The 25,008-nt window shown below is 32.6% G+C and overlaps 2 protein-coding genes across 3 annotated transcripts; one reads left to right on the top strand and one right to left on the bottom strand.

Annotated features, from left to right (window-relative positions):
- Positions 1-3,178: 3,178 nt before the first annotated feature.
- LOC132751590 (kyphoscoliosis peptidase-like) lies at positions 3,179-15,225 on the top strand. Of its 2 annotated transcripts, XM_060741773.1 has the most exons (8): positions 3,179-3,382; positions 6,308-6,978; positions 7,376-7,396; positions 9,352-9,481; positions 10,046-10,246; positions 10,660-10,775; positions 12,454-12,564; positions 13,130-15,225. In XM_060741773.1, the coding sequence occupies exons 2-8, from the start codon at positions 6,326-6,328 to the stop codon at positions 14,448-14,450; spliced, it is 2,553 nt and encodes an 850-aa protein (XP_060597756.1). In that variant the 5' UTR covers positions 3,179-3,382; positions 6,308-6,325; the 3' UTR covers positions 14,451-15,225. The 2 variants fall into 2 exon arrangements, with proteins under 2 accessions (XP_060597756.1, XP_060597757.1); XM_060741774.1 differs by lacking the exon at positions 7,376-7,396 and having other exon boundaries at positions 3,180-3,382.
- LOC132751591 (neurogenic locus notch homolog protein 1-like) lies at positions 14,528-23,642 on the bottom strand. The gene is made up of 9 exons (XM_060741775.1): positions 23,534-23,642; positions 22,501-22,606; positions 22,077-22,255; positions 21,180-21,289; positions 19,850-20,629; positions 18,260-18,407; positions 17,539-17,698; positions 16,913-17,010; positions 14,528-16,434 (listed from the first exon to the last, which is right to left on the bottom strand). The coding sequence occupies exons 2-9, from the start codon at positions 22,570-22,572 to the stop codon at positions 15,984-15,986; spliced, it is 1,998 nt and encodes a 665-aa protein (XP_060597758.1). The 5' UTR covers positions 22,573-22,606; positions 23,534-23,642; the 3' UTR covers positions 14,528-15,983.
- Between the last annotated feature and the right edge of the window lie 1,366 nt (positions 23,643-25,008).

Below are 25,008 nucleotides of genomic sequence, written 5' to 3'. Positions count from 1 at the left end.
TATAACGATGATGAAATAAAGTATCCTTCCAATATTCTCGAAGTCTTGTAAAGCAAAACTGCATTTAATAAAATGTTAATAAAAAATATCCGGATAATCAAGACTGTTAATAAAAATATCCGGATAATCAAGACTGTTAATAAAAATATCCGGATAATCAAGACTGTTAATAAAAATATCCGGATAATCAAGACTGTTAATATAAATATACGGATAATCAAGACTGTTAATAAAAATATCCGGATAATCAAGACTGTTAATAAAAATATCCGGATAATCAAGACTGTTAATAAAAATATCCGGATAATGAAGACTGTTAATAAAAATATCCGGATAATCAAGACTGTTAATAAAAATATCCGGAGACAGACATGTTGTAAAATATTCCAAACAAAATTTAAATAATTTATTGTTTATCAATGTATGCACTGGCACACACAGTTTATCAATTCGTTAGCTGTAATTTTACAGACAATATGTGTTATACATATTCATTAACGTAAACTGATGTTATAGCCGAGTATCAATAAACATGTGCATAGTGATTATGTGATATGATTTCAGTTTTAATAAACTGTTAAAAGATTTGACTATTGTACACTAATAAGTTCTATTTAATAGTAAAGGAAACAGCCGCGAATTCGGGCTTGAATCAGTCCGAATGTATATATCCGAGCTCGGATGGAATATTTTCGTGGTGCCAGAGGCCATGGTGTACTCCCTTGTCAAAACATTTAATTGTGCTGTCATCGGGTTGTTAATCTCCTGTCTGGTGTAAGGTAGGAAATAAAGAAATATATATTAAATGAAATTAACAGCACAAAAAGCCAAGAAAAGGTCCCTTAAGGCTGCTGTATTTATAAGCCTTGAATAAATTTAAATTGTAATGTCCTGACAAATATCGAAACTAATTTTATTAATTTGGGAAAAACCTTCTTGCATAACAATATTATTTAATGGCGAAAGTCATAAATAAACAAAGTATAGGGACAGCGTTGTTAAGTCATCAAAAGACTATCATAAAAAATATAAGAAAGTTAGGGAAATCACATCATTTTCAACCTCACGGATGTACAATTTGATGTACAATAACAGTGAATAAATATTTGATTTGAAGCAGAGTGTTATTTGTATCCTAAACCGTACAGACCAGTCCTGCCACAAATGGAGCCCCCAGTGAGGATCGAACTCACGACCTCTGGTTTACAAACACCAACCTCATCACCATGTACAAGATGATGGTCACACGCCTGTCAAACTTTTCACAGTTGTTTTGTTGTCAAAATATCTGCAATTATATTGGAAATAATATGTCAAAATATGCTGGAAAAGGAAACAACTTATAGGCAAAAGCTCAGAATTTTACGCTCCTATCATAAGGGTAAAATGGTGCTATATGCAATCTCATTAAAATCATATCCTAACTGAGCGACAACGATGATCTGATTTTAATGAGAGTGGTGCATAAAAGCGTGTTATACGAGGCTATAATGGTGATATAAGAAAGGTAAATTGGTGTTGCAGGAAAAGCATAATGGTGTAATAAGAAATAAGAAAAGTAAATTGGTGTTGCAGGAAGAGCATAATGGTGTAATAAGAAAGGTAAATTGGTGTTGCTGGAAGAGCATAATGGTGTAATAAGAAAGGTATATTGGTGTTGCAGGAAGAGCATAATGGTGAAATATGAAAGGTAAATTGGTGTTACAGGAAGAGCATAATGGTGTAATAAGAAAGGTATATTGGTGTTGCAGGAAGAGCATAATGGTGTAATAAGAAAAGTAAATTGGTGTTGCAGGAAGAACATAATGGTGTAATAAGAAAGGTAAATTGGTGTTGCAGGAAGAGCATAATGGTGATATAAGAAAGGTAAATTGGTGTTGCAGGAAGAGCATAGAAAGGTAAATTGGTGTTGCAGGAAGGGCATACTGGTGTAATAAGAAAGGTAAATTGGGGTTGCAGGAAGAGCGTAATGGTGGTATAAGAAAGGTAAATTAGTGTTGCAGGAAGAGCATAGAAAGGTAAATTGGTGTTGCAGGAAGGGCATACTGGTGTAATAAGAAAGGTAAATTGGGGTTGCAGGAAGAGCGTAATGGTGGTATAAGAAAGGTAAATTAGTGTTGCATAATAGGGTAAATTGGTGTTGCAGGAAGGGCATACTGGTGTAATAAGAAAGGTAAATTGGGGTTGCAGGAAGAGCATAATGGTTTTATTTGAAGAGTAAAATGGTAACGTACGTCGGAAGAAATGCTGTCATACGAAAGGTAAAATGGTGTTATACGAAAAATAGAATGGTGTAATAGCGTACATATGGTAAATGGTGCATAAAGACGGGTAAAATGGTATTGTCTTAAAATTGGTAAAATGGTGCCATACGCAGGATTAATTATGATATATGAAGGGTAAATCGGTGGCACTAGGATGAAATGGTGTTAAAAGAAATACATGTGTCGTATGAAAGATGAAATGGTGTTATTCGAAGGACAAATGGTATTGCATTTGGGTAAATAGTGTTATTTCTAGGATAAAATGGTGATTTGGTAAATTCGTATTACATGTACATGTACATGAATGGTAGAACGGAGAACGGAAAATGGTGTCTTATAAAGTGTAAAATGTCAACGGTGTTACTCGAAGTTTTAAAGGTGTTGCAAGTATGATCGTTATGTTATACTAAACACAAGAAAATACGCATTATAAAATGGAATTATATGTAAATCATGATGATGAGAAAAAATGTTGTCATAGGAACTATCAAAATGGTATTTTAAAGAATAAAGTGGTATCTGCATGTTGAAAAGTAAAAATACTGTCATATCAATAACCTGATATTTCTCATTCTATGATTTAAGCATACTATGCAAAATTGATGATAGGGAAGAAACGTGCGCCTGTTTTGTAATACATTTCAGAAAAAAGTATATTTTTCACGCAAATTGAGGTAGTAATTGAATTAAGACAACAGTCGTATTGAAATTAAAATGCTCTTAGATCAACAAATTTGAAATTTGACCTGTGTGTAAATTGATAGATTTATTATGTAGTATTTTGCTAATGGTGTATTATGCCCTATTATAACGATACTGGGAATGACTGAAAATCGATCTTTGCTACCGTTTATCAATGAAATAAACGGACCTATTAACAAAAGACACGCACGGCGGCTTTTGCGTTTATTTTTAGACCATGATTAAGAAAAACCTGTTTGAATGATAAATAGAACACGACTGTAGCTAAATATTTTACCCCGAGTGATTTGTTGATTTATCGGTTGAATTTTTAAAAAGTGTGTTTTTATACTTCACATGTAACACATCGAGTTACAGAAATGTGGAGAGTTTATAAAAGCCGGTGATACAAACACAGGATACAAGTAACGAGGAAGGTAAGATATTACGAAACTTTAATTTTTCAACACAACTTCCTATTTATCTGAATTAATAGAGTAATTTTGTCGATATTCGATTTTGTCGCTAAAACAACAATGTTTTCTATCGAATTATCATCATATCAATACCTTAACAATTCAATCTGTTAACGGGTGTTTTAATTGATTTAAATGAGCATGTATAATTTATTGTTGTCATGCCTTTCGTGTTGAAGGATAGGACTATGCTGCTTTGTAGTGATACATTTCCCCCGATATAAAATAGTGCCATACATGCACATACATTTGCTGTCCACCACACACATTAACCTGTGTTTCCATAGATCACGGACTCTTTGACCGGGACATAAAAATATTAAGCAATTCTAATTTTTAAAGCGACGTTACAATCTACGTTACTTTACAAATAACTTCTTTCAGAAATGCTGGATAGTTTAATGATCGATAGTTTCAAACTGACCTGACTTGACCTGACCTAGCTTATGATTATTATTGATATTTTTGATGCAAATTAAGTTTGCAAATGGAAAATTCTGCTGGTAATCGATATCACAGTTAGATAATTGATTTAAAATACTGATATAAATTTGTCAGTGACCGATTTAGTCGCTGAATTAAAACTATCTGCTCCTCTTCGCTCTATGTCAAAGAGACCTGTCTCAAGTGACGGAGCCATTCTAATATCAAGAAAGCTAATACAAGCTCGGTTGCTGTGCTATGTTCCTAGACATGCCTGAAGAGTACTGATCAGAAGGTAGCCCGCCAAATTATGTTAGCTATTTCGGTGTGCCTCAAATCTGTCAACTATCAAATATATGATTAATATACTAACTTCATTTTCTGAATAAATACGCTTACCATTTAAAGGTTCCGCTTACTTCGAAACTACTGTTGGTAGTTACATACATTTCTGTTTTAATTGTTTCATTTTGAATTAATTTCTGGTTGCTTTCCTACTTTTAATGTTCTTTCTTTAAAAGTAATACATTAAACGTTTAAAATTGGTATTCACCTTTATGTAACGAAACACAAACACTAGACATTAAATGAAACACACAAAAACGCACCTAAAAACTTTTTGATCTATTGCATATTCATTTTACAGGTGTTGCACACAATCTTAAAGCAGCATGCCTCCATATTAATGCTAATTTTCATGAAAATTTTGAAAATGTATTTAAAAGTAAAATATTGTGAAGTAACTTAAGGAAGCAATTTACGCATTTCAGACAGCATTAATAAAATTACAAAAATGAGATCAAAATATAAAAAAAACCTTTACTGCGTTAGTAAAGCAGTAGAAATATGGTTATAAATACTGAAAAATCAATCATTAATCGCACATAACATATCAATTATTACTAAAATCTTTAAACTTTTTACTTTTTCTAAAATCTTAGAACACCTTCTATTGAAATATGTAGTATCTGGAGGCATGCAGCTTTTACATTAAGAATTACTTAAATTATAAAATGCAGCTCACATGTTTCGTTTTAACTGACTACATTTTAAATGTAGATGATTTTTAATATATTCGGACACACCTTGTAATGGTTTAAGGTCGTATCATTTAAAAACACGTAAGTCAATCACCACTTAGATCAAACCTGCCTTTTGTTCTTGACGAGTTATCGGACATTTATCTAATTCGTCTACCGTAAATTATTAATGAGACTCTTGATTTGCATTTTTTATAGTAGCAAATTAAAACAGATGAAAGATCACACAAAACGCATATTCTGATTATTTTATAACCTCAAGTACGTTTTTATCTCATTCAGTGGTCCGGAAATGGTGAATTTAGGTTTAGGTACACCGACACATGAAAAGTAATATAATGCGACTTCCCGCTTTTGCCATTTGGAAGAAAAAAATCAATACTATTTTGTTGCCATAAAACTTGTGTTAGAACACAAAGAGCACATTGAAAACAAACCAAAATACAAATAACATGTATGTAAACTCAGTTTAGAGGAAATGAGCCTTAAGCCACAAGTTTTACCAACATTAATGAAGGCCCTTCCCTTCTTAACCAAAAATGGATAAAGAAATGTTAAGAGTTACAAAAATTGTTTTTGCGTTTTTTATTAAACAACCAAGAAAATATATCAATTTTAAAAACAGAATTAGATTTCTTTCTTGGGAAAATATCAAGTATTTAATATTAATTTCCATCATAAAAACTCGACTAAATTGAAATAATGAAATAATTATTGATAAAAAAATCCAAATTTCACCACAAGCACGAGTATCGGACCTGGGAAGAAATATGACCAGATTGATAAAAAAACACTGTTTTCATCATAAATGTGTCCAAAAAAATGTGCAATATGAGCCCCCTTAAAAAATACTACTTTTAACTTATAGTATATTTTCAAGGGAGCTCATATTGCACAATCTTTTAGTTTTTGACACATTTATGATGAACACAGGGGTGTTTTTTTTTTCTTCAACAATCTGGTCATATTTTTCTTCCCAGGTTTGATACTCGTGCCTGTGAATTTCACGTATACTTTAGCGGGCACCTGAGTAGATATAAGCACCCCATTTCTGTAGTCTATCAGGATTACTTATTTACACGAAATTATTCAACGCCATTTAACTCACAGTGCTTCATTTCAGATAAAACTTTAATATTCATTAAACATTCACAATTCCCCATGCATGAGATATATCAATTATCATATACCGATATTTCCTGTTTGCTATGGCACCTGAGAATATATCTAGTAAAGATTGTCATATTGCAATCAATGTAGTCATATGGAATAAAGTAATGCATATTGGTACCTAAAGTCGAGGGCGTGGCATTTTAATATCATGTAATCTTATGAGTTGTATATATTTATTTGGACACAAGTGTAATTTGAATAAATCGAGATTGAGTTTATTACGCGCTTAAACTTGTTTATTTTCTTTCAGAAAGTGCACTTTGTAACTATGGGATGCCCACAATCAAAATCAAAGAGCAAGGACCTGTCGTCTGCAGCTGAAAATGGCGGCAATTCTCAAGCGACAAAAACTCGAAACGATACCGTGCAGCCGACGGCAGAAACTCCACAACGAATGCCTACAAAGACACCTCATGCATATAACGATGATCCACTCGTTAGAGGCCGCACCGACGATTCATTTCCAGATAATAAACCGCGGGAAATTGTTCCTGACGAAAACTCAAACAAGGCTTCTGATAATTTAAGAAAAGAAAATTTAAAGCAATCAACAGAAACCAACGATACTTCAAATCAAAATAGTGAAAACACACAATCAGTTCCGGATAAAAAAGAAAATGCTCATCTCGCAGACGACAATCTTGCTGATCAGTCAAATGTAGAAACACCATTAGGAATTAGCTGTAAAGACGACACTGTAGATGTTTCTGACATTGACATAGGACAGACTGTGTCTGAAATCACTTTAGAAAATCAAACAGTTGAAGATACAAATTCCAGAGAGAGGCTAAAAAACGGAAATAATACCTCAGCAAAAATAGAAAATGAGCATGCCGGAGATGTCAAGGTCACACTTGATACAGCAGACGGTTATACATACACAGAGAAGCCACATAAATGGGAAGGCTCGTCTGCTGTCAGGTATTGTATTATAACTTAAAATTTTATTTGATCACGTGATTTGTTTGCATCAAATATCACGGAAATTCTTCATTCAAGCGACATTTAGATGTATTATTAATAATTTAAATCGTTTAAAAGAAAAAACATGTTTTTTAAAATATAGACCCAATTCGTCTTTGTCAACGTAGTCTCCATTAACGGACAATATTGTGCATTGTTACCAATTTACTTAAAATTATGATTTCGAAAAAAAGTGTAATTAAGCAAACGATATCTCAAGAGTCACCATTCAAGAAATTTAAATGTAACTATTTAACGGTAGTGATTCTGTTTGGTATGAGAAGCAATTAGTCATATCATTTATATCAGTTTTATTTTGTGTGTATGTAAAATATTTCATTTTATTGACTATCAGCACAAAAGGCTCGAATTATCGGTAAGAAAATAATTAAATATCTGCTATTCTTTATAGCTTTATTTCATATTTAACTTATTACTAGTATCTAACCGATATTTAAATTCTATTTTTAGAGAAATTTTTATGTTACTAATGCGTATCATATTAAGTCACGATTCTTTTATGTTATAGTCTATTATCACAGTTCTAAACTTGTATATATAACCCTTCAATAACGCAATAACCATGTTCTTATTTCGCTAAAATCACGTTCAGGCATTTACTTACATTTTAATGTACTGTGCTCAGTTTCACTATTGTTTGTATCGTACATTCCGTGACAGCTTTCTCTCTGCTTATTTTTTTAAAATTCAAACTTACTCGAAATGGACGATAGAAGAGGGTGGGGACAGGGGGTTACAGGAAAGAGTAAAATAGTTTTATTACATTCGATGTGTTGTTTTTCTTATAGGATCGATTTTTGCGAATTTTTCAATACGCTGCTTTGATAATTTGATAAATGATATAGTTATAAATACAAAGTTATATAGTAATAAAAATAATGCAACAATATAAAGTACATGTAGCTTCAACAAAATGTCAATGTATCAACAAAGGTATCTTATTGTAATTTTGTTAGGCTTAACGTATCATTGAATCTTCGAATGCCAAATGTTTTCCGGTTAATGTTTAGAGGAAAATCTTAGGTGCCACTCCACGCATCTGAGACAAGAACAAACAACAACAACAACAACAACAAAACGCTGGTATTCTGCTAGCTCGATAGCTTTTTACACACGAAAGGGTTTTAAGTCCCTGGCGTGATTCGAACCTTCTCCGATAAGGGACAAACGAGGGATATTAAACACTTCGTTACGAAATTGCCAATAGGTTCGTTACGTAATTGCCAATATGTACCTAATAAAAACATACATTCTGTAATTTTTATCATCATACTAGTATTTTTTTCTGTATTGTAATTATTCTAAAGCTGTAACTACTGTGTTATTTCTGGTATAAACTATACGAATTTAACAGTAAAGATGCTGTTGTATTAAGTTTCAACCTCGAACATTTTTGAATTGTTCGCGACACTAACTCGCCCACTTTATAATCGTGATAATGATACACTTAACGTAATTCGAGCGTTCAAATGTTTTTCATTTTACTTATACACCGTGAGAGGTATCATGACATCGTAGATATTTTTGTAAATAGGGAATATAATCTGGTAAACAGTTTAGGAGATATATCATTCTTATTAAATAATGAGCAGGTAAGGCAATTCGTTCAAATTTCATACAATTATAAAGTTAGATCTAAATATGGATTAATTTTAATATCTGAAATCTTTTATTTCATGTATTATTATATTATTTTAAGCGTCTATGCTAAAGTGTGAGTCATACATTTTGTCTAGGCCGGACTAAGTATTAAAAAGCATTACATAATGTATATTATTATGTAAATATATGGTATTTATACAAGACTGTGTTGTCGAGAAACAACTGACAGGGAAGGTCAGGGGGTTCGGATGAGACACTTGTATCGGTGTAAACGCTTTTCTGATATAAAATAAATACAAAATAAATGAAAAGAATTATAGAAACGATATGAGCTGTCAAGTACATTAGGTTTTTTCCGAGAAATGTATGTCGAACAAATAAGATTCGTTACATTAGGTTTCATTAGTATGTTGATAATTTTTGCTCCAATTCTATTATCAATTTCATAATAACAACCAATCTCATCATATTCACCATCGTTGTCATCGTCGACATCATCATCGTCATCAACAACAACAACAAGGTCGTTATATTTATTGCCTTCACCACCACCACCACCACCACCATCATCATCATCAGTCAAGCAATCAGACATCATCTTATCAAGACTAAATCTGCATAAAAAATAATATCTTTATCATTTCTATTTATCATTTCTAATGAAAAGAATACGCTTTCCACAGTCTTTATTTGATATGTGTATTTTAGGTATGTTTCGAAGGATAAGATCGAGTATGGTCTTCCAGAGGGTGTGCCGAAACCTGCCCCACCCAAAACCAAGAAAAGCGATCTCATCACGCCAACCACATTCACCCTGGTTGACAGAATCGTAGATAGAGTATGTAACAATATTGTACAACATTATCATTTTATGGTGTGAACCACTGACTGAGTATTTCATTATAGAAAGGCATTTGGTCTGAATAGTTTACATAACTTTGATATTCATCTGTTTTGTAAAAGTGCTGTTAAGAAAGGTTTATGGTCATTTCTTGTGCATACGGCTGTTTAAGGTATTTACTTGTAAAGGTATACATGTCTTAGAGATCATACTCTTTAAAACTGCTCAATGAAAATGCATGTTTAGATGTCATTATCCAAAATCTACAACTGTGGCATTTATTTTGACTGATTGGTGGCCATTTTTGAACTAGAAAAATCTTCATAAAGTATTGTTTGCAATATTAATCTTCAAAACTACTGAACTACTCTGGAAACTTATTACATGTCTCCAGGATCATGATTGTATGCCATTGTCCAAATCGCATAACTCTGACTTGGACTTTGATTGAAATATGGTCCTTTGAGAACTTTAAAACTTTCATGTTTTTAATTGAACTCTTCCGCTTAATTGATTCCTACAGTTATCAATAAAGTAATAATCATATATCTAATTCAACAGGCGCCTGACGATGCCTTTAATTCTGTTGATAAACTAGCAAGCTATCTATCGGGTACAGCAAAGAAGAGCGAATTAGAAGCTTCCAGTGAAGGTACAGACGACACCAACAAATTACCACCTCCACTTGCGGTGAAAACGAATAAAAAAGATATCGTTTCCGACCCTACGGTGTTCAAACACGTGGACGAGAATGCAAGAAACGTTCGTATTTTGCTTTATCATGCGTGAATGTTTATATTCCTTTACTAGCGTCACAAAAATCAGTTTATTAAATGTTTTAAAACTAGTTTTGAAATTACTGCTTTTAACAATATAAATGCGTCACACATATTGAATGTTATGCCTGTAAAGTTATAAATTGAAATTGTATATCTTTAGAAATTGCCGAACCTTGTAAAATTGTCCTTGAGATATTTTAGTTTAAACAAAATATTTCGTAAATATTATACGATTTACAAACTGTAAATTTACCAAGTGATATTCTAGATTTAACTAAACAACATTTCCTGGACTTGCTTTGTCCAAAATTAGTTTTTTATTTGTCAAACTACATATATTAAGCAAATATAAAGGGCAGACATATACTAAGAAAATTGTTGATTTTTATTTGCCAGGTCCCCGAGTCGGTTTGTATTTCTGTTGAAAAGCTGGCAGCACATTTGTGCACTGATGCTAAGTCCGATCTTGAAAAAGTCAGAGCTTTTTATTACTGGGTCTGTAGCAACATCAGGTAAGCTTTAAGTTAATTATTCATAATCAAATACAAGTATACAATGTAATTGATATTGCGAACATTTACACCCTCATCCTGATTGAACTACAAGTGCGGAGACACACGGAATGACTAAACTTGTCTTGGTTTACTAGTAATCTTCTTTTTTTATTTTTCTTTCATTTTTCTTTCTACATATAATACAGTTTCACATGCATACATATGTAAGGCAAACAATTAAGAATATGTTTAACAATATTAACATGAATGTTGTAGTTGTTAATGAAAAGCATCAGGGTCGATCGGACCGCAAATGTTTACATCAGAGTGTTGGTCCTTCCACGCGTGTCTTGTTTTCTCCGCCGTTCCCATCGTCTCTGGTATTTTTGAAGACCAGCCATACATACATTTGACTGACACATTACCTTTCTCATAGTGTCTTAATTTATGGACTGATGTCTGAAATATTCTGTATATATATGTGACTTAATTGGATCTCAACGGGTACAGATTACTGAAGCAAATGGAAAATATTGTTACAGCTTTTTTTTTGCTATAGTTAACTTAAGTTTTCAAGCTGTCTCTACGCAACATCGTGAAGCATCATAGGTTTTAATTCTTGTTAGTTAATTAAATATGTAAGCATAGTTTATTTTTTGTAATATGAAATTTAAAATTTATTTTAACTAGCAACAGGTGAGTATCTTCAGTTACCTATGTTGAAGATGGTGTAGGAAGTGTTTATTGTTTAATTAATTCATATAACTGTGTGTTAGGTGTGGTGTGCAACACAATATTCACTTCATGTTTTTGTAGGTATCACGACGTTTGGCCACATTGTGTTGTAGTGTTGTTTTTAAAAACATGCTTGTAATATAATTTCTTTCTAACATTCGTATTTACGGATGTTGAAAAATCTAGATGCACTAGAAACATTTTATAGTTTTTATACCATGAGGTGATATAATATATTTCATGCACATTCTTTATTATTTTTTGGCATATTGCTAATGTGATTGCCATTTTTCCGACGTTTTCTGATTTGTTATAAACATTTATATTTCACAGCATTGTACTCCTTTGTTAACAAATTACAAAACAGCAAGATTCTACCTTCATTTGTGCTTAAGATAGTTACATGAGACTTGTTAAATTAGAATATTTCTAGTTAATGGTTTACGCTCAAGCACAAAAGGTATTCATTTCATCTCCACCGATGTCTTCATTGCCAGAATTTTGTTCACTGTCTTTCACCCATAACTTTTAGCAATAGTTTTCACGTAATTATACCCCCCTCCCCTTTATGAACTTCATAAATGCCACTTATTTTTCTATTAAGAATTGGACATATCCGATTTCGCTATTCGTCCAACGGCCTTTTTGACCCCCCCTCCCTCCATCCCTTCACAATGGCATCATTATCATAAATATACGTGCATGCATAAGAAATGATTCACAAACAGTAACAATACTGGATATCTCAAATGTTTTACTACATGCTATATAATGAAACGTTTTTAATATTTCATTGTGATACGAATCAGCCATGTTTATTAAACTTTGTTTACTTAAAGACAACATTTTTTTCAGTCATTTGCTCCGTCAGAATTATATATTTTCCATATATATTTATATATAATTTTGTAGTAACAGCTTAGTCATTGTATAGTAAAGTCATGCTTAATTTCTTTTCCAGTTATGTATACGACAAAGAGAAAACACTTTCCGACAAGATGAGATTTGATGCTGTGTCCACCCTTAGACAAGGTCAAGGCAGCTATGTTAATCTCATGGCCGCTCTGTGCAAGTAAGACTGTCTTTTTCCTAGCGTACTGTGATGCAATTAGACTTTTTCAATAAACTTGCCACATGTTTCGGTCCATATCATTGGCCTCTTGGCATAACATCTCTTTTTGTTTGAAAGACAGAGCTATGTGCTTATTGAATACTTATTGAAATGCATAGCTCGGATGTCCTTTAAAGTGAAGTTAAGATACATATATAAAAATCTCAAACCACCCAATTGCAAATATATCTCACTTTGGCAAATGTAGTCTTCGTATTTCAAAACAATAGAGAAGATTTTACATTGGTACAATATATTAAATTTAACCCTATAATAAATACACAAGTGACAAAAAAAGTTATTGTTGTACACTGTATGATATAAAATACCTATTAAAATGCATATTGTGGAGGTCCTTCAAATTAAAGTAAAGATGAAGAATACATATATTAATATATGCTTCATGTATTTCGCCGAAACCTGCTTGGATACGTCGTCTGCTATTCAAATTACAATTGTGTCGTATCACTTTAATACCAAGTTAATTTATTCTTTTACTTCAATTTCATAATGTTTTACTTTTCAGGGAGGTATCAATTCCTGTCGTCATAATACCCGGATGTTCCAAGGGATTACGTCATCAACCAGATAAAGAATTTGCCATTGCAGAAAGAAACCATAGTTGGAATGCTGTTTACATAAATGACGAATGGCGGTTTATTGACTGTACTTGGGGGTCCGGGTTTCTTGACCATAATGGAAAATTTTGCCGAAAATTCGACGAATTCTGGTTTTTAACAGATCCGGAAATATTCGCATACGACCATTTTCCCTCTCATGAAATATGGCAGCTTTTGGAAAATCCGATAAGTATTGATGAATTCAATAAAAAGCCGAGTTTGACAGAGAAGTCAAGAGAGCTAGGATTTCAATTAAAGTCGCATAGAGAACCCATCGTTTATTTTGAAAACGAAGTTTCAATATCGTTTGCCACAGAAACATTTCCTCTATCAAATATTACCTCAGATTTAAAGAACGATAACCACGATGAAATCAATCAGTACAGATGCATGAAAAGACTGGACGATAAAACATTCGAAATAAGAGTTGTCCCACCGAAAACTGGAGAATACAGTCTAGCCCTGTATGGAAAAGCGTCAGATTATCGTCACGCAAAGTTTAGAAAGTTGATGGAATATACTCTTAGATGTGAAAAAGCGTATGAGAAGGAAATAGAGTTTCCTGAACATCGTAAAGCATGGGGACCGGAACCGAATTACATTGAACTAGGTTTTGCTGACTCGATACAAACCATGTCAGTCTTTAAATCAGATGAAGAAGAGATGACAATCCAGCTTGATCAGAAGAAAATAGTGCCAATATTTGCTGAGTTGAAGGCATCGAGTGATATCAAAACTGAGTTAAAAGGATATACAATGATAACTGCCCGAGATAATGCTAAAATCGTACACATTCGGTTCCCCACGGCTGGACTCTATAGGCTTGACGTATATGCTGAGGGAAAATCAGAAAAATACGAATATGCTGCTTTGTTTTTGATAGAATGTACTGTCAGTAAATCGCCGCAGAAATTCCCAAAATGTAACGAAGACTGTATATCTAAAAATGTATGTGAAATTATTGAGCCCAGAAACTTTGAACTACCGGCTAATTCAAATGTAACATTTAAACTCCGATCCCAAAATCTGAAAAATGCAATGGTAGGAGTCCCTAAGGAAGAAAAATACGGTTCAAGAATGAATTGTCTTGGGGAGTTGAATAAAAGTGGTGATGTATTTTCAGCTGACATTAAAACTCCAAAAGCAGGAGAAGTCCTGTTCTTATCAGGCTCGGCAGCTCCTCCAAATGTCTTTTGGAGTAGGGTTTATGAATATAAAACTGTATAATACTTGTACTATCAAACGACATCCGGATTTAATCGTTTCTTTGCCGAATCAATGTACAGTATACTTGTTTTATCATGTATTGGGCATAATATTTTCCACCATTAAGTCTTGCAACTAATGAAAATGTTGTCCGGTCATGCTACACTCATTTATGAGCAGGGTCAATGAAGCCGAGCCTGCAACATTATTAGTTTTGCCGATTTGGGCGCTCTTTAGGGATTCTGTTTTTCTATTATATTGGCATATTGGATTGCTTCTTTATGGTTGGCAAACATGCAAGTGTAGCTGCTGGCATAATTGATATAAGAATACCTACCCAACCTCGTTTTACTAGTGTTCAATTTGATCTACCTAACATTTGGTCGTTCATGTTCTCTTTACAACAAGTGTTCATCACACAGTTTTTATTGAATGCATTTTGTCCATAATCGTTTTTCACTTTCTGCTGATTCAAGTTAAATTCTCGAGTTGAGTCCGATGTATTTAAAAGATACATTTTGTGTATTTCAATTATCCTATTAAGGTATTCTTTTATTTACCAATGATAATTGTGATTTATATAATTGTGATATATTAACAAGTTTATAAGCCATACAATTCAATTCCTTGAAACTATGTACCAAAGCTTAATACATACATTGTTTTTATACATGTATTGGTTACTTAATTCTTTCATATTTATTTTTATGTAAGATTTATAGCTGTAAAAATTATAGTTGTTTTCTGTGCTAATAGATGTATTTTGTTAATAAGAAAAATAAACATTTAAAATCTATACCTGAGTTTGTATTTGGAAACTACTTTCTTTTCTGATCTCAGAAATAGCAAACAATTTGGACCTTAGACTATCGTAAGCGTTTCATAATTTCAGCTTTGTCACCGTCTATCTCTGACGACTTCGTTTGATGTCATTTATCACATTTAAACGAGAATGCAACTATATCAGGTGCTTTACCCCTTCATTTTCTTTCTTTATTTTACTGTCATTTGCAAGATATTTCAAACCTTTCATGGCCACATTTTGATTTGCCGTTTGATTTAGCAAGTTCTGCTCAAATATCTCTTTTACTGTTTATTAAGATTTCTCTTAGGTGTTGTCATTAAAGCCAGTGTGCCTTTGAACTTAACTAGCAAACGAACAGTGATGTTTATAATATAATTTACTGTTCAAATGTTTTAGCATGTAAATACAATTACAATAAAATGATGCGCTATAAAAACTAAGTATAAGTTTCTACATTCAAGATACATTTGATCGCACATTGAGTTTGAACCCTTCAGCATGATAAAAGTCATTGTAAAAGAAGTAATATAAATACAACTGGTAAGGAAAAAGAAGATCCTCGGGAGCAGTGGGAACAAAAAATATAAGTGAAAAGTAACAACACTGGTACTGATGAGTAAAATGACATTACTGCAGTATAGTGATAAAATGGTAAGAAATGGTAACATAATTATACAATAAGCCTAATAGAAAATACATATGCGTCATACATGACAAGTATACACGAAGCAAGCTGGTTTTACCAATTGTCACTGCTTAATCCGTATCGGATTTCTGGCCAAGAAAGCCATTTTCGAGTCTATGTAACTGTTGCGGTAGTTCTGTTCGCTATCCAAAAGAGGAGATGGAAACCTTGCTTCGTAATGAGGCCCACGTAGTTCTTCATCATGTACAGCTTCAGTACCATGTTCTCGCTGAGAAGCATTTATAAACTTGGCATCATTAGACAATGATGGTTTAGCAGAAACGTTATATACTGAGGAAGTGTACCCATTACTTTTGTCCTGTTGCAAATTATCTTGGCGGCCGCTCGGACTATAAATGACATAACTTGATCCTAAACCACTTGAGTAGATATGGGGTTTATTTGTTTCATCTGTATTCTGTAGATTTGTTGTACCTTTTTCAAAGACATCGATGTAATTGTTTCTTTTCCTAATTGTGGTTACCTTTCTTTTTACTCTTCTGTCTGGTCTTATCCTTAAAATGTAGCAGAAAAATTCTAGTTAAACAAGCAGATTTGAACTTTTAAAGTAATTATGTTTATAATTGTCGAATATAAAAGAAATTTGTGAATGATATATTTTTTTTTCAATTTCAACAATTGTTAGATAAACGTTACACATTTAAAAAAAAAACTGGCCAATATAATACAATGTCAAAACGTATTGACATGTCAAACTTATTTATTGTTTACGACCATTTTTATTTCAAATACTATTTCATTTTGATTTCAAATAATAATTTTATTTTACAAAATAACTAAAATAGTAAACGTTTGAAGCTTTTTGCGTGCTATCTTTCTGTCTTAAAAATCATAAATGCGTTTTTAAGTGCATATCATTGGTTACTCGACTATCATATTCAATCTCAAATACTTTCATTTCTGTTGTATCCCTCTTGTACTAACTAAATCACGACTAGGCTAGATTACGTTTCATCAAAGATACAAACATACCCGTATATAATATGTAATGACTTGACAAGTCCAATTAGAACTGCTACAACAGCCACTAATATACCTATCAAAATGATCCAGTTATCTTCTATCCATGTCTAAAAATAACAAGATCAAGATGCATATTCCAAAATAATTGTTATACACATTGGTACGATAATGTCAGAACAGTCGGATTACATTAAAAATAAAAATTATATTTGTTAAACACATCAACATAAAGGTATATCTGTTATATTTGTATGTTGTTGTTGTTGTTTTTCTTTTGACTTATAGGTAGATTTTATCCGAAAATCGGCAAATGTGAGTTTTTCCCTTCTAATCCCGGGGAACAAATAAAGCATTGCGCTTATAATCGTTATAATCTGTAAAAGTGTGTTTGTACCTCGGCATTAGATGGGGAAACCCAACATTTGCCGAATTTTCGGAGTATCTCTAATGTTTCATTTTTGTATCTAGAAGACCTCAACTGCCACTCTGAGCATTTTCACCACTCAATTCCACATAAATGCAGTAAAATTAAAAAAAGACATGTGTTGTATTTATTGATGTGAAGTCACTTTGTATGTATTACAGCAAAAATGTAGAAAATTGAATAATTGTTTTCATTTGAAATTGCTACTTACATGTCCGACATCAGCTGCAGGACTGTTTTCGTTGTTCTTTGGTACAAAATGAAGAATGTTGATGATTTCGTTCGTATGGAAATGTTTAAACTGGTGTCCAATAAGTGTTGCCGACAACAGCTTACCATCACAAAGAACTCCGATATAGATATTACTAGATCTGAAAAAATGTGCCTAAATTTGTTAATGAATTAAACTTTCACTTTGTTCGGCTTATATGACGAAATCCAGAAGTCACTTAACGATTAGATTTTCCACCTATTATAACATCTAAGCCAAATTAATCAATTAGACAATCATAAATACGGAAAACTGCATTTACAAAATTGAATGATATTGAAATAATTCGGGTATCCACTAAGTTAAAAAAAACAAATCACTGCAAAGTTTCAAATAGTGTTAAAATCGATGCACTTCGCCGCTATGGACGTTTATTTCCGTAATTTGGGACGAAGATTAATTGAAGAGTATGTTAACAGGAATCTTGCTCATTGACAAATTTTCATTTACAAAACTTTCTGCGGAATTAAAGTAGATGTATCCGAAATACCACATACAATTGTTTAAAATGCATGTAATATTTCTATCTTTACAGAAGAGACCTATTATAAAAGCTACATGGTCCATTCATTTTATTTTTCGATTTCAGTACGAAATACTCCCGATTGATTACAACAGTACATATCATTTCAACAGGCACTGCGTCATGAAAATTACCCACCCATTTGCAAAGGAAAAGACATCAAACATAACTCTGACGTTTCCACAATTTTGTGTAATGTTTTCCAGCAACATCTTTACGCTATCCGTTATGTTATCCTCATCTATCCCTTCTGGTCTAAGTGCCGGTAGAAGTTTTACAAATAATTCTGAAATTTAAAATATAAAACATTCATTGATCTTGTTTCATTATATTTGAAATAAGTTTTGTAAGCAATTGTTATTCTCTCCCATATAAAAGAACATCTTAAAGATAAAATGTTGAATCCATGCACGTTATGGTCAAATAACATCAATCATAACCTAAAATTCATTAATACTATCACCAACTGTGTAATATATTAGAAAATGTCTCTCAGTCTCTTCGGTGAACCATTGGAGCATTTCTCAGTCAAAATTTTAATTAAAATTATGAATACAAGTATCTTTCATTTTATACAAATATATTTTTTCCCCCAATAAATACTAAGGTTTCAAAAGAAAAATTGTAAAAATCCCTTTAAAAAACCCTTTTTAAACTTTTTAATATAGAAAGCGCTCAACTTTTAATTTTTAAAAAAAATATTGCATTCTTTCCCCACACTTTACAAGTAAAAATTTTAAAATCACAAAGGGAAATTTTTCACTTTTAAATAACAAAATTTTTAAATTTTAAATTAAAAAACCAAATGGGTGAGTTTAAACCCATTTTTAAAATCAAACGAGGGGGGGGTCAATATTAATGCAATATAAATTATTTTTTTCTTGAGTTTTGTTTGTTGTATTTCTGTAGGGCTTGCTTAAAGGGCGCTGCTTTAAAATAAATTTTAATTTTTTTATCCACTTTTAAATATCCCCTTTCACGATTTAAACTTGGGTGTAAAATATGGCTGGTAAAAGCTCAGTTAAAAGTGTGAAATAGAGTCTAGAAAAAACTACTATAAACATTTATAATGAAGTATCTGATGCAACTGTTCCGAAGTGAACGCATCAATTGAAATATGAGCACGAGTCAATTAAAGATGCCAGTAATTCTGGTAGAAAACGCTCCACAGTTATTGACAAAACAGTTATATAGTCAAGTTTATCATTGTAAAAATGCGAGACTTTCACTTACCCATATAGCCCAAAGATAGGCAGGGATATTAAAAGGGCCATCTCTTACGATTCTTAAGAATCACCTGAATGGTAGGCGAATAACTGCCAAATGGATGCCTCTATTTGCGAACATCTGACCAGAAGAAGAAGCGTGTTAAATGCGCTAAAAAAATACCGAGAATATTTCCGAAATATGATAGTGGCCGTTTTACTAATATTGCTGGTGGTGGTAAAAGATGGTTTCACTATTTTACGCCAGTTCTCAAGTGTAACAATTAGATTTGGACCACCAAAAATGTTCCTCGACAATGCATTGACAAGCTATTGACAAGTGTCAAGACAGTTATGTACGACTATACCTGTGAAACTGGTGTCCAAAGTTTTAATTTATTTGCTCTTTTATTGAATTTTATACCATATTGCATTGCATATTGACCCACCTACGTACAACACGGGACAAAACTACTTGGGCTAATATCACTAATATTTTTACATTATCTTATTGTTTACTTACTTTGCATAGAATGATTGGTTGTCTTTGGTGTGAAGCATGTTTGTGTAGCAGTGTCGTGATCGTTGCATTTTGTTTCGTTCGTGCAAGTTTTAGTTTCACAAAAAGTCTTGACCTGACAAAATTTCCCCGTAAAGCCTTTCTTGCAAATACATTTAATATTACTTGATGTAATATTCATGCATGTTGAATTGTTTTGGCAAAAACTGTCTTCACATTCATTAACCATGCCACATTTAATGCCACGAAAGCCATTCTGACATTTACACGAAAAGGTATTTTCCATGTTCTGACAAAGCCCGCCATACAAACAGGGTTTTGACGCACAATGGTCTACTTCCTTGCATTTAGCACCTGTGAATCCGAAATCACATATGCATTTCAAAGTGTCTTTAAAGACAAAAGAAGTTCCATTGCCACAGCTGTTTGAAAAGGGACATTGTTTTGTAACATTCTTTGCTCTGTTTGAAGCTGACTTTGCAGGTAATATGATGCTTCCGTTAAATACTTCTCGTTTAGACCTGCTTGTGTTTGCATGTGTCATTAATCTTATTTCACAAAATTTTCCAGTATAATGCCGAGAACACTCACAAGTAAAACCATTGGCATGGTTTGTACACTTTCCGTTTAGACATGGATTTTCCGCCCAGCCAAATTTGCAGTAGTCTAAATGTGTTTTGCATACAGGACCAATATAACCGGGATCACAGTCGCACAACTTTGTGCTGTCATTACACATTCCTTGTGCACAGTGTATAGTGTGAGCATATTTGTTCTTTTCTCCTACAGTGAAAACGTTTATAACAATCTAAATATTATAAACCTCTTTTTTAAAGAAAACAATGACCACCTGTGTTAAAAAGCAGCACTTCAAAGATTCAATCCAAGTTTCATAAACATATCAAAAATTGATAAAATAGTGATAAAACAATTTTGAATCACTGAAACGGTCAGCAATCATGCAGGTACTTAATCGTAGAGAAAGATACCGATATTCCAATTGTCAAAATATGTCAAAAGATACCTGACTCTAAAAGCTGGATATTTAAATATTTTACTTTCAGACTCTGAACGCAGTCATGCTGTTCGCTATCAGTTTCTCTACTTGTTATAGGGTTTGTAAGCGAACAACATGGATCCTGATCAGACTGTGTGAATGCGCAGACTGGTCTGGATCCATGATGGTCGCAAACGCATTATGTTGGTTTTGTCATGACGCGGCTCTTATGTTAATGGAACTAAGATACATATGTATATCGTAGTACATGCCACAGTCAACACGTCATATATAACAATAATTGAATTTAATCTTACATTTAAAAATCATACGCACCACTTTGGCATTTTTCGTAATTGCAATCAAGTTCTGTACTGTTGCATTTTTCTTCACAGCGTTTTCCCGTATAACCAGTAGAACACCAAACAAACAATCCAATTTTAAAACTTGTAAAAAAAAGATGTTAAGTTTCATTGACTCATAGTGTCATTCGGCGTTCAATTATTACAAAGTGACATGGTTCCAAGTCTAATCATGAATCAGCTCCGTAGTTATACTAACAGCATGTTTTAGTTGACCAATAAACAATTAAAAAGATGAAACAATAATAATAATAATAATAACATTATTTTTATTGTTTTCTGTAATTCCCATTTCATACAAAAATAATATCTTGATGTAATACTAGCACACTTAACAATCATGGGTGTCTCAACGGTGCATCAATATAAGCCGGATGCAAATTTGCATGAGGAAACAAATATAGTGTTTCAAATGGGAAAGAGACTAATACATGAAAAATGTGTCTGAAACTAACTTATATATTATCTAAATTTTCATAACTTTAGAGTTCTTAAATGTTCGTTTTGAAGAAATAATTATCTGAATAGTTGAACATGACCTTGTGCGCAAGACACCCTAGCAATATACCACCAGCAGCTTGATGGTTTTCTTCTTACTTTCCAAAATGGGGTCCTTTGTGCCTTCTTCTCCGAGGTGAAGAGAATATCTTGTAAGGGTTTCAAGAGATACATGTATGATGCAGAATTTGTAGGTTTAAACCATGAAATTGAAGCAAGGGACCTAAAATATCGGTTCTTCACGTCATCTCAGTTGATTATTATCTTACCAAAGTATGATTATTATCACCCAGATATGAGCTTTGATAATGGACGGATAGATGTACAGACGAACGGAATACAAAGGTCAAAACAAAAATATAGGTTTACTAACCCAACTCCCGTCAATTTATCACGTCTCTCTATTTCCGCTGCATGAAAATGTCTGTAACTATTACCAACTACTGAATTTTTCGTGAAGTTTATAACTGGAATATTAAATGTGAGAACTTTTTTCCTATTCTCATTTACCGGGTGTATTTCTAGCTTTATATCTAAAGGCGCAGTGTCTTCCTGCAATGGTATGTAAAACAAATGCTTTAAAACATTTGAAATGTAAAGCATGCAACATCTGGCGAACTGTTAAATATTGGGCCCTTTGGGACTTACAATTCATATAGAGAAACTAACTCAAGTTATAGATTAAAAACAACTAAATTGTTTCTCTCCATAACTATTTTCTGAAATTTATCATACAGATAAATATTAAGTAAAATGGTAAATCTAGTACAAATTGTTCCATAATATATAATGCTTACTGCTGGGAGATTGCTAACGATATGTAGTGTGTTATTTTGTGTATTTTCAAGACCACGAAAACAGTAATTCATCTCATCTCCAAAGGTCACATCCCAATTGGAGACACTGGAAATAAAAAAGCTCATCCCGTTGCATATAATAGAACATTCTTCATTTTTGAAAAGTAAGGTATGCACATTTGAAGCATTTTCATGTGTGTAATAAAACAGTTATTTTCTATTTTAACAATTAAAGGACTATAAATTCCATGCCGGAGTTATGGGCCCAAGATAGTGACCCCGTCTACATGTTCAGGTTCAAATGAAAGGGCTATATATAATTCAGTCAAAATTCATGCCGAGTTATGGGCCTTATATAGTGATCTCCAATTATGAGCCTTTAAGCCAATATCTTTTCTTGTTTAAAATATTGATTGTACACACAAAACTTTTAACAAAACATTTGTGAAGACCACTGAGGGGCATTTTTCGGTTGATATCTACCGGTATATCAGAGTTATAGGCCTTCAATAGTGATATCCAATTATGAACCCGAAGACACTTGAATACCTTCAGTAGTTTTGAAGATTTATGTTGCATGCAAAAACCCAATTTAAGAATTTTCTAAGTTCACAATGGACCATAATACATTCTAAATCCATGTCAGAGTTATGTGCCATGAATAGTGATCTCCTATTTTAATCTCAAATTTAAGGCATCTGTTACAAGTCACAGTTGAATTTCTTTAGAGGTTGATAAGGCGGTTGGACAAGAAGTTACATATAAAACTTAAACAGACATCCGGGTGAGTAAGACAACCCGTCTTACTATCTAGTCGATCTTAAATGAATAAACTTTAAATTTTAACAAAATTCTCCAAAATGTTCGTTCATTGTAAATATGAAAAAGTAAACAAGCAACTTGATAATACGAAAAAGAACATATTAACGTAAAATGTCGATAGAAGATATCTGAAAACTTAACAGCACTAACGTTACACCGTGTCAAACACATCAAGTGGTGAACCAGAATTTAACATTTACTACTAGAATACCTTTGATTTCTGTAACTTATCCGTAAAGATATATTGCATCTGTTCCCTTCACAACCAGTGTATTTTTCTCCAAGAAAAACGTCTAATAAACGGTACACAATGTTGAAACGTCCCTATGAAAGAAGATACAAGATTAGAATTAATAACATAAAGCATTAATGCTCTAACATTTATTTGATGAAAAAAAACTAAGCCGAATCTTCATCAAATCAAATCAAATCAAATTTTTAACTAATTAAGTCAAAACTATGATGAATAATAATGCAATATGATCATTTGACAATGCTATATATCTTCAGTATAAATTTGAATATTTGCTGCAACAAATCATCTTTATTCCTACATTTTACATTGATTTCATTGAAACGATAAATTCAAAAGTTGCACATGCCTGTCGTATCAGCGACGTTTCTTCTAACCTTTCAACATTATCACCAAAGTATTTGACGATTTCATCTGATTCCATGTAATTCAAAGCATGTTGAACTTCTAAATCAGTGATGGGTGCTCGACAGTTACCATTAAATGCAACCCGAAGTTTTCCGCTTTAAATATACACATTATACACGTCGCTAGTAAGACATAAATCTTACATATATGTATTAATTTTTGATTATGACTTTGAAGCTAGATTTCAAAATGGCTTTTCTGTCCATCGTTTCATACATTATAAAATGGCAAGTTGTTTGACCTTTGTTTCTATAGAAAGAAATGAACATTTTACTTTTTATAAAAAGAATTGTCTTCAAAACGGCACGAGCCACATATTTTTATTCTCTTACTGGATTTTCTAATTAAAAATTCAAACTTGTAATCTTTTGAGAACTTACTTTGTATATCTAACATTGTCAATCACTACAATGACGTCATCTGCAGATAACGAGCAGACTTTGTCAACCAAAAACAACATCAGTTTCTCTTTAAGGTAGGGTAGTGTGTATTTATATGGGTCCTTGGTAAGAATGTTTATCACGGACGAACCTGAAAATGTATTTACATAAAATGATTCGATAAGCATGGCGTTCTGGTACCACATAAACATTATATTAGTTGTTCTTCAACAGTCACCTTCTTAGAATATACTAGTACATGTAGTATGAAGGCAGTCGAAATAGTGAAAGGGCATGTAATGTAGACAATTTTAGAATAACGCCACAACTGAGAAATGGTTAAATGAGTATTTTACAGTAAGCTATGTTGTCACTTATAGGACTGCCATGGCGGATCTGGGAATGTTTTTACGAGATATAACTTTTAATGAAGGACTGAACCAATAACTTGTATGCAAAATTTCAGATAATTGGCTCACTCCGCATTTCCAGAATAACCATTTTTATTGTGTAAAATTACCTAAAATTGAAAAACGCTTTAACACTTTAAAGGGACTCCAATGAGGTTTAAAAGCCTAAAAACATAACATTTGAATTACTTACATAAGTGAGCTGGGTCACTTTAAACAGAAAAATATGCAAATA

The sequence above is a fragment of the Ruditapes philippinarum genome, unplaced genomic scaffold, assembly GCF_026571515.1.
Source record: "Ruditapes philippinarum isolate M1 unplaced genomic scaffold, ASM2657151v2 ctg10746_1_1_1_1, whole genome shotgun sequence".
NCBI classification, from domain to species: domain Eukaryota; kingdom Metazoa; phylum Mollusca; class Bivalvia; order Venerida; family Veneridae; genus Ruditapes; species Ruditapes philippinarum.
This window is presented reverse-complemented; position numbering and strand designations above follow the sequence as displayed.